The sequence below is a fragment of the Cygnus olor genome, unplaced genomic scaffold (assembly GCF_009769625.2).
Source record: "Cygnus olor isolate bCygOlo1 unplaced genomic scaffold, bCygOlo1.pri.v2 S102, whole genome shotgun sequence".
Taxonomy (NCBI): Eukaryota; Metazoa; Chordata; class Aves; order Anseriformes; family Anatidae; genus Cygnus; species Cygnus olor.
This window is the reverse complement of record NW_024429084.1, coordinates 68299-79045: the sequence shown is the minus strand read 5'-3', so window position 1 is coordinate 79045 and position 10747 is coordinate 68299. Positions and strand designations below refer to the sequence as shown.

At 52.2% G+C, this 10747-nt stretch overlaps 1 protein-coding gene across 1 annotated transcript; it reads left to right on the top strand.

The window, feature by feature from the left end:
* The first annotated feature begins 8982 nt into the window (after nucleotides 1-8982).
* LOC121063086 lies at nucleotides 8983-10512 on the top strand. Its single transcript, XM_040543419.1, has 4 exons — nucleotides 8983-9261; nucleotides 9552-9641; nucleotides 9728-9832; nucleotides 10054-10512. Exons 2-4 carry the CDS (start codon nucleotides 9555-9557, stop codon nucleotides 10510-10512), a joined length of 651 nt encoding a protein of 216 aa, XP_040399353.1. The 5' UTR covers nucleotides 8983-9261; nucleotides 9552-9554.
* The last annotated feature ends 235 nt before the right edge of the window (nucleotides 10513-10747 follow it).

Here is a 10747-nt window from a genome sequence, read left to right as displayed (position 1 = left end):
AATCACAGTGTGGAAGCCGAAAGAGAGCAGCAGTGAAAAGGCCACGTCCTGCTGCTGGCCATGGCCATGGCTCCAGGAAGCAGCAGCCCCGACCCAAAGGCAGCAGAGAGGCAGAGCCCAGCGGGCAGTGAGGGGAGCCCCGAGGGCCACCGGGGCTGCTCCTCCATGTGGCAGCTGGGCTCTTGGACCTGAGCCCCTCCTGCATGCTGGAGCTGCTCCCCCAGCTCCAGAGGAGATGGGAAGAGATGGCAACTGAGACCAGTGAAGTTCTGATGCTTTCTTTCTTTTCGTTATCTATACTGGAAGCCTCGTTCTAAAGGAAAATGAAATAATGAGGGGAAAAAAAAAGAATAATTAGTAGAAAGGAAAGAGAAGAAGAAGGAGAAGAAGGAAGAAGAAAAAAAGGAAGGAGAAGAAAAGAAGGGAAGAAGAGAGATAGAAGAAAGAGAAGAAGAAAGAGGAATAGAAAAGAGAAGAAACGACGAAGAGAAGAAGACGAAGAATCATCATAGTACCTGGGAAATAATAATAACGAAAAATAAGTACAGGAAATCGTCCAACATGATTTTTCAGATAACCTGTGATTCCTGTTAGGACTTTATATAGTCAAATTAATGATAATAAGAAGCATTTATCCAAAGAGATTCTTCACTGCATCCTTGAGTTCCCGGTTCCTCATGCTATATATGAGGGGGTTCAGTGCTGGAGGCACCACCAAGTACAGAAATGTCGCTACCATATTCGGTGCTGGGGAGGGAATGTAGGGGGGCTTCAGGTAAACACAGATGCCAGTGCTGAGAAATAGAAGGACAATGAGCAGGTGAGGGAGGCACGTGGAAAAGGCTTTGTGCCATCCCTGCTCAGAGGGGATCCTCAGCACAGCCCTGAAGATCTCCACATAGGACAGCACAATGAAAACAAAGCAACCAAAGGCTAAAGCACCAATAACCACAAGAAGTCCAATTTTCCTGAGATAAGTGCTGGAGCAGGAGAGCCTGAGGATCTGGGGGATTTCACAGAAGAACTGGTCCACAGCATTGCCTTGGCAGAGGGGCAGGGAAAATGTACTGGCCGTGTGCAGGACAGCATGGAGAAAGCCACTGCCCCAGGCAGCTGCTGCCATCTGGGCACAAGCTCTGCTGCCCAGGAGGCTCCCGTAGTGCAGGGGCTTGCAGATGGCAACGTAGCGGTCGTAGGCCATGACGGTGAGAAGAGAAATATCTGCTCCAGCCAAGAACATGTTATAAATGACTGAGTCCCAAACAGGATTGCAATCAAAGTTTACAATTTATTAAACGAACAGAGGCAAGCAAACAGCGCTGGGTGCGCCGGGAGTCTCTGCTCCACCAGGACGCACACCTGTTACGTAAGGCGGCTGGTTTTTATGCTCCTACGCTAATACATATTCATTACTACTTCTAGAAGAGGCAGGGTTATTATAATTGGTTTCCGGAATCCGAAACCCTCCCAGGGGCGCCTGCGTATCAGTCTCTGGTGGTCTCTCGGGGGTCGCTTGGGCTGAAGGCTCGCAGTCTTCCTCCCAGGCTTTGCCCTTGAGTCGTCCTTCCGCTCCCCCTTCCTCCTTATTTGGTAGCCTCTGGGCCGGATGTCGGAGACTGGCGCCACATCCCGTGCAATAGTCAGCAGTTTTCTCTAAAACCCCCTTTGTTCTCTTATCACCTAGACTCGGGCCTCAATGTTAACCCTTCAAATCCCTTAGTGACACGAATTGCTGGACCATTCCTTACATGCTGGACTGGGAGCTCCCTTCTTAGCTGCCCATGGCTCAGCAAACAGTAACTGGCCTTGACTGGCCTGGGAGCGTCCCAGTGGGTCTGATGGCAAATGGCATCCTGGAGAGGAATCTGGAGCTGCTCTGTGCCTGGGCCAGGCCTCTTGTGCTGGCCTGGGGAGCGGGGCTGGCCCTGCGCGGCACAGGCACTCTGTGCTGGGGATCTCCCAGGCAAGAGACCGGGGCTCCTGCAGCTTCACGGACCTCCATCTCCTGAGCTGTGGCTGGCCCCAGCCCGGGGGCTGCTGGGGAGGCCCAGAGCTGCCTTTGTCCCAGCAGCTGCGGTGCCTTGCGAGGGGCTGGGGCTGTGGTGGCCGTGCCCAGAGCCCTGCAGCGGCCTGCGGTGGGCACTGCCCTGGGGCCAGCCCAGCCTGGGCTGCTGGGCTGGGCTGGGCTGGGCTGGGGAGAGGGCAGGGAGGTGGGGGGGAGAGGTGGGCAGGGGCTGGGCTGGGCAGTGCCCAGCAGAGGGCAACGGCAGCGTCAGGGAGCGGTGGGAGCATGCAGAGGAGGGCTCCCAGCAGGGCTTGGTGCTGCAGAGCCAGGGCTGGGGAAGGGAGCCCAGAGCTGCAGGGGCAGGGGAGAGGAGGCCGCTCTGGGCCCTTGCTGGCCTGGGCAGAGCAGGAAGGGGGCCCAGGGCATTCGTCCCCTCACCGCAGCCTGCCAGGACCTGCAAGGCGCTCATGGAGCATCCAGGGCCAGGCTCTGCCCCGTGGCCACGAGCCCTGCCTGCCCTCCTCCTGCCACGCTGCGTGCACTGCCTGCAGCAGAGGTGACCCCCAGCCAGCCCCTGCATGGGGCTCTGCCACCCGCTTCGCCCCGGCCCTCTCCAGCGCCCTCCTTGCTGCTCTCTAATGCACGCCAGGACCTCCCAGTGCGTGCTGGCCAGCACGTCTGCTGAGGGCCAGTGCGGCTGCTGCAGGGGCAGGGAGCTCAGCATGGCCCTTGCAGCCCCCTGCCCTGCGCCTGCCTCTCCCCTTGCCCTCGGCCCCGGCCTTGTCTCTGCTGGCAGGAGCGCTCTTGGCATGCGCTTCCTGGCCTCCCCTCGCCTGCGCACAGCTGCTGCCCACTCAGGCTGCTGGCACAAACGTGCCCTCACAAGCAGCACCACCCCTTGGGCTGCTTCTCCTGGCCCCTCCCACCCCACTGCCTTGACTCCTTGTCTCTGCTGGGCCCCACCTTCCACACCCAAACGCGTCCCTTGGCTGTCAGCTCCCTCTCTCCTGCCCCATAGGTGACAGAGCCAGGGTGGGACGGGTTACTTTATGTGATGTAGTTCTTGTGTAATTTGCGTTGGTGATGGCACAAAGGGGCAGTTCCTTCCCCAGTGATCAACATCCTTCTTCGTTCTAGGTCACAACTCAACGTCCTTCACTCAGCTTCAAGTTTTTTTCTTTGTCTTGTGGATGAACTGGATTAGGTCTCCTTGATTAGTGTGAGGCACAATGCAATGCTTTTTGCCTTCTACCACTACAGCACAGTATGTAGGACTCTCCCGTAGTCTGTGCATTGACCTGACGGGTCATTTCACATTATTTACTTTCATATCCCTGTTGGAAGGGGATGATTCACAAACTGGGGTAAGCTGATGGGTTCTGCCTCAGCCCTTTGAAGTGTCCTGCTCTTGAGTCTTTCAGCCTGAGATTGCCACAGATGACCCGTGATGGTAAATGGATGTTCAGCTGCTAACTAGGAATAAGGGAGAGTATATTGGGTTTTCCAGTGGCCATTTCAACATTAGGTGAGTCCCAAGAACCCACTGAACAAGGGTGTTGTCTTTGAAGGGGTTTCATGTGTTGGGCTGGGCTGGGGTTATTGGGACAAAGACCACTGCTGGCAGTGGACATGCTCTGGTATCTCCACCTGGCTCCATATGCATCCTCCAAAGGGCTCTGGTCTCTTGCATGTCCTGCTTGCTTTTTGTCTTGACAGCAAAGCTCTGCCTGAATACCCAGTAATTTCTTTAGTACTTAGGTAAAAGAGCAACTACTCATCACCTCAAATGTTTCAATCCTTTTTATAAAACATTACACACAAAGTGTAATTTCTATCATGAAGAAATGCGAATTTTCAGGATGTATATTCATCGCTGGAGAAGAAATTCTGAAGTTCACCTGTACGTGCATTGTCATCGCTTTGTCTATCATGGTGTGCTCCCTCATCTTCCAGGCACATCCACAAGTTTTGGTTAAACAGACCCTGCTGAATGTCCCCTTTCCAGCTGCCTGTCTGGACCTACGCACTCCCCATGGTTCTCCTGGTTTGCCCTCCCCTTACTCTTTGATCATTAGACTGCTCTCACAGACCCAGTTGCTGCTTTGAGCTTCAGGTAGAAGCAGCCCAGCTTGTCCATCTATCAGCAGCCTGTCTAATTGTTTCCTTACCAAGATCCTCATCATTTCTCATTGAATTCATATGATATGGATTAATAATAACACTATCATTTTTAATTTCCTATCTATCAGTATAAAATACTTCTACAGTCATTCTTTTGTGAAGGTAAACTTCACAGGAGGCATACACGATGAGCTTGCTTTGTTTTCTGGATAACTGCAGCATGTTTTCACGTTCTTTGGCTGGAAATAGGAAAAACCCTTCTGCACCTGAGTGCAGCCAGGTCTCTAAGGAAAGCAGGTGGGAGCTGGTGCAAAGGAGCTGTAACATCCAGCTGCAGACTTTGGTGCAGAAGTGTGGTGTAAGGAAAAGTGATGCAAGCACCAAGCAGACAATGGGAGAAATGTCAGGGCTGGGGTGGGGAGGAGCAAGGTTGTCCATGCGGTGTCGGATCTCAAGAGTCTGCTTTTCCTATCTATGCAATTCCCCAAAGGAGACACCCTGGATCAATATCAATTAGTGAATTGAAATGCTCCAAACCGAAATTAAACTAAACGCATCCTTTAAGATGAGAAAAAAAAATTATTAGGTGCTCTTTGAAATCTTCCTCCTTAACTACACCATGAAAGCTCTCCAATTAGCTGTACAAGTCTTGAAGTCTTGAACAAAACTATGTAAGAAGCGTTAGGAGTTTCTTCATTTTAATGAGTTCCACGGTGTATTTTGGTGCTGAATTTATGAAGCTCAGGTACTGAGAGGAGAATGATGCAACCGATTGAGAAAGTAAAGTCAGAAGAAAAAGTTGAAGTGACTTGGAGTATTAACGGGCCCCACTGAGGGCCGTTACTAAGAGAGTCTCCCCAAGAACTTGTTAGAGCAGATAATTGGAGGCCATGATTACAGATAGTCAAAGGCACTGTGATGAGAAATGTTTTGATGAAGCAGAAGGGCCAAGGCCCGCTACCAGCTACTGGAGGGGAGATCCTACACACCCATGTCTGGTTCAGGGCTTTTCCTGGGGTCTGTGGGATGTGGTGGGCAGTGTGATGCCACAAGAAGAACACTGGAGCTGGAACTGGAGTGGCTGCAGGAGCTGGAACGGCTGCAGGAGCTGGAACGGCTGCAGGAGCTGGAACGGCTGCAGGGGCTGGAGTGGCTGCAGGGTCTGTCACTAGGTTGATAGTAGCATCAATTGCAGCTCGATAGGCGTAGGCCAGACCCCAGCACACTACAGTGATTTGTGTCACTTTGGACCTGCCAGAGTCATGACACCCTTTTTTCAAGCATTCTACCAGTTTTTTAGGATTTTGCAGTTGTTCAGGGGTGAATGTCCAAAACACTGGAGGTGCCCACTGCTCTAGAAACCTGCCCATATCCTCCCACACTCCCTGCCACTCGAAACTATCCCGCCTCAAGACAGATCTCTGGATGAGATTCGTAAGTAGTTGTTTAACCTTAAACAAAACCTGAAGCGCATTCAGGAGACATAACAACAAGAACATGGTGGTCTGAGTATCCCAAGGATATTCAACATCTTGGAGAACTATCGTAACTAGCTCAGAGGATAAGAGGGTGGTGAAGGAGAAAGGGAGAGTGAACAAATAGGAAAAAATATCTTCCCCTGTCCCCTCCACAGATTGGCTCCCTGACGAAAAAAGGCAATAGGTGTAATTGCTAATAGTTTCTGAGATATGGTTTCCAAAGTATAGAGTCGACGACAGTGCTGGGTACAAATACCAGGTTAGAGTCGTGACCAGAAATTTCATCATATCATAAGCCATTGTTACAACACACAGTACCATACTGATCTTAAACCAGGGCCCGGAAAGGATAAACAGCGTGACAGGGAGCACATACAGAAAGTAACGTGCTATAAAACTCAATTTGGAAAACAGGCACAGCAGACTCGAGATTAAAGCAATCAACATTGTGACTAGCAACTATTAAGCAGGTCTAATACTTATACCAATTTTAGTTTAACACACTCTGGTCAGATCTGTCGTTATGTCAACCCTTCGTGCCCCACATTGAGCACCAAAAAGGACTGTTGTGGTTTAACCTGGTTGGCAGCTAAACACCACACAGCCGTTCGCTCACCCTCCCCACTCCCTCTCTGGGATGGGGGAGAGAAACGGGAAAGTGAAGCCTGTGAGTTGAGATACAGACAGTTTATTAAGACAGGAAAAAGAATAACAACAATAATAATAATAATAATAGTATTAATAGTAATAATGTGTACGAAATAAGTGATGCACAATGCAATTGCTCACCACCCGTTGACCGATGCCCAGCCTATCCCCGAGCAGCCGGCCCCCCCCCCACCCCGGCTAGCCACCCCTATATATTTTTCAGCATGACGTCAGATGGTATGGAATACCCCTTTGGCCAGTTTGGGTCAGCTGTCCTGGGTCTGTCCCCTCTCGGCTCGTGCTGCACCCCTAGCCTGCCCGCTGGCAGGACAGAGCGAGAAGCTGAAAAGTCCTTGGCTTGGTGTAAGCACTGCTCTGCAACAATTAAAACATCAGCATGTTATCAGCGCTCTTCTCATCCTAATCCAAAACATAGCACCCTACTAGCTACTAGGAGGAAAATTAACTCTGTCCTAACTGAAACCAGGACAACATAGGCAAAAATAATCTGAGAGGTTGCAGCCACATGGGAAGTGGTGATCGGTGGCCATCTTGGCCATAGCAATCACAAAGCGGTTGAGTTTAAAATCTTTGTTGATAGGAGGAAAACTGCCACAAAACCTGCTTTTGGCAGGGGGGTTGGACCCGATGATCTCTTGAGGTCCCCTCCAATTCTGTGAACTCTGGACACGGGGAGGGCAGACTTCAGGCTGCTCAGGGAACTAGTTAGGAAGGTCCCCTGAGAAGCTGCTTTGGAAGGTATCGGGGTCCATCTTTTTAAGCACCACCTCCTAAGAGCACAGGAGCAGGCGATTCCGAAATGTCGGAAGTGAAGCAGGCGGGGCAGAAGGCCAGCTTGGCTGAGCAGGGATCTTCTTCTAGAGCTTAAGAGGAAAAAGCTTCCAGTGTGGCCACTGGAAGCGAGGTCGGGTGACGTGGCAGGGCTACAGAGGTGCTGTTCGCCTCTGTCGGGAGAAAATTTGTGCGGCCAAAGCTCAGAGGTGAAGCTGGCTAGTACTGTGGGTGACAACACAGATATATATATCTATATATATCTCTATATATGTATATATGTGTTCAATATGTTAACAGCAAAAGGAGGACTAGAGGAAACATTGGTCCATTACTTGATGAGGATGGTCACCTCACAAGCAGGGACATAGGCGAAGCAGAGACATTTAATGCCTTTTTTGCCTCTGTCTTCAAGAGCAGTGATGGGCTCTGGGACCCAAGGGGCCCAGAGTTGGAGGGCCGCGACTGCGGTAACAAAAACCTCCCAGCCAAACCCACACTGGATGCATATGAGTCTACGGGGCCTGAGGGGATTCATCCCAGGGTTCTCAGAGGGCCGACTAATGTCCTTGTGAGACCTCTCTCAATCATTTTTCAATGGTCTTGGGAGCCCAGAGAGGTCCAAGTTGACTGTAGGCTGGCAATCATTGTGACAGCTTTCAAGAAGGGCAAGAAAGAAGAGCCTGATAATTACAGACCTGCCAGTCTCTCTTCAGAGCCTAGTAAAAATATGGAGAAAACTGTTTGGGCGTTACTGAAAAAACACCTGAAAGACAACACAGTCATTGGTCACAGCCCACCAAGGTTCATGAGGGGAAAGTCCTGGTTAACAAACTTAATTTCCTTTTATGACAACATCACCCATCTAGTTGACCAAGGGAAGGCAGGTTTTGGATTTCCATCAAGTTTTCAATACTGTTTCTCTCAGTATCCTTCTGGACAAAATGTCCGTTGTACAGCTAGATAAATACATGCTGTTAGGGTGAAAAATTGGCTGATGGGTTGGGCTCAAAGGGTTATAGAAAGGGGGTTGCATCAGGCTGTTGACCAGTCCCTAGTGGGGTTCCCCAGGGTTCCATTGTAGGGCCAGCACAAGAGGCTGGAGAGCAGCCCTGCAGAAAGGGATCTGGGGGTTTTGGTCAACAGCAAGTTGAATACGAGTCAGAATTCAGCCTGGAGGAGACTGAGGGGAGGCCTCCTGGCGGCCTGCAGCTCCCTCACGAGGGGAGCGGAGGGGCAGGTGCTGAGCTCTGCTCTCTGGGGACAGTGACAGGACCCGAGAGAACGGCACGGAGCTGGGACAGGGGAGGCTGAGGCTGGGTGATAGGAAAAGGTTCTTCACTGAGAGGGTGGTCGGGCACTGGGACAGGCTCCCCCGGGCAGTGGGCATGGCTCCAAGCCTGCTGGAAGTCAAGAAACGTTTGGACAACGCTCTAACATTCTCCGATATTGGGCGGTTCTGTGTGGAGCCTGGCGTTTGACTCAATGATCCTTGTGGGTCTGTGTGGGAAAGGAATTTGCAGGTGGCTTTGCGCTATTTCACACGTCCCTGAATTAGAGATAATGAAGAAATAAGCGTTAGAAACAAAAACTCGAGCAAGGTGGAGATAAATTGGTTGGAGATAACTTGGCTACGATGTTAAAGATGAGCTTTGCGCAGTGGCCAATTGCTGGCTGGCGTGAGGCGCATGTCTCGGGGTGCCTTCTGCTCAAGAGCCATCAGCAGACTGTGTCTTTCATCCCTTCAGGTCTGCCCCTTTCCAACTCAGGATATTCTATGATTCTAAGTGTGGCGCCCAGCATTTGGCCTTGAATGCCACGCAGTTGGATGCGGCCCGTCGATCCAGCCTGTCCAGATCCCTCTGCAGAGCCTTCCTGCCCTCAAGCGGATCAACCCTCCCGCCCAGCTTCGTGTCACCCACGAACTGTGCTGGTTGGGCCAGCACATCCCCAGGGCAATGTCCTGGTGGCCCTGAAGCTGGCAGGGAGGCTGCCCATCCCTCCCGGGGATGCCTGGCCAAGGGAGGTCCGTGTCCTCCTTCATAAGCCTCGAGGCACTGCGTCTAACAGGCTCCTCTCTCTCTCTCCCTCAGCAACACCGTGCCGAGAGCACTGCATGGCAAAAAGGAGAGTCTCCGGAATGCGTGCTACAGGAGCGTCTTCTTTCTGCCTCCGGAGTCGGATGTGCCAGAGACAGAAAGAGCGCTCTACACCAAGGTATGTGCTGGGTGAGATACCGGCACCCCCAGTCCTGCTGAGCTGCTGCCTTGCTTCCCCGTGCTGAGACAACTGGAGACCAATGCAGGGCCGGGGCCCAGATTTGCTTTCCCAGCCTCATCCCTTCTTCCCCTTCCCCTTCCCTGGCCTGATCCCGTGCTGCAGGAGGTCTGCACGCAGCAGCTTTTTAGCCCCAAAGCCACCCCTGGGCTCCAGAGGGGCTCAGAGCCAGCTCCTGGGGCTGAGAAGGGCCACAGAAATAATTCAGTGATCACCTGTCCTCCTTGCAGACTATGAATGCCATGGACCCCATGCTGGCGGCCTTCGTACGCAACTGTCCCCCCACCAGCGTCAGCACAGAGTTGCAGAATATCTTGGAGGTTTGGCATTTGCAAAGAATTTCCAAAGAATCCTCTCACGTCACATTTGCAGACCGCTGTCAGCCCAGCAACTTCTCTCCTTGCAGGTGCTGCTGGACTTTGCTGGCTCCAAAAACTCAGCTGTGCGTGAGAGAGCTGTGACGAGGATTGAGAGGCTGAGTGATTTCATCCTCTCATATTTTGTGGCCAAGGTAAGGAACAAGGAACCCTCCACCCTTTCCTGCATCCCAGAACATCCTGCCTCTCAGGGGTGCCTGCGAGGCAAGCCTGGATGCATGTGAGGGCCTCAGCACCCTGAAGCAAGGGTCTTCGTCCCTCCTTTGCCCCTGCTCTTCCCTCCCCAGGCCCTGCTCTCTCAGGGGCCGGCTCTGCCTCCACTAAGCCCTTCGTCTCTCCTCCCTCCCTCCCCCAGATCTCAGACTACAACGAAAAATACAAGGACAGCCACGATGATCCCAGAGAGCTCTACATCCCCATCCTGGGCCAGCTGCTGGGACACCTCTTCATTGTCAGCTGTGGCACAGATTCCATCAGTTGCACAGCTTTTGATGCTCTTTTTCGCTTCTACGAAATCATCTCAGATGGAAGAGGTAAGAGAAGGTGTGGTGGGCAGCGTCCGTCTGCACACAGACATCTGCTGGTATGTCTGCTTCTTTTCCCCAAGTGTTCTGAAGGATTGTTCTTTTGCTTGGTGGAGGCTGCCCACGGAAGTCTGCCACGTTCCCTGACCTCCTCTGCTCCTCACAGCAGCTTCCCGCAGGATTCTGCCTATCGTTTTCCACAGAAGCTAAACGCTCACCTCATGTCCAGGAGCAGTTCTCTGCTGCTGTCCTTCTCAACCCTCCCCAGATCACCTACCACGCTGTTTTGAGGTCTTCCCCAGTCTAAGCCATCAATCGATTACCACTTCCCAAACCACATCTTCCCTGAGGAGTGGACAGCAGAGCCAGCCGTGCATCACCAGGGATGGTGTCGCCCTCCAGAATTCTCCTTGACTGTTTGCTCCCTGCCGTCTTGCAAGCAGATGTCAGGGAGCTTCCTGCACATCCTGACCCCGAGCAGAAGGGGTCTGTGACACGCTGCTATCCCCACGGCACCCAACGCCA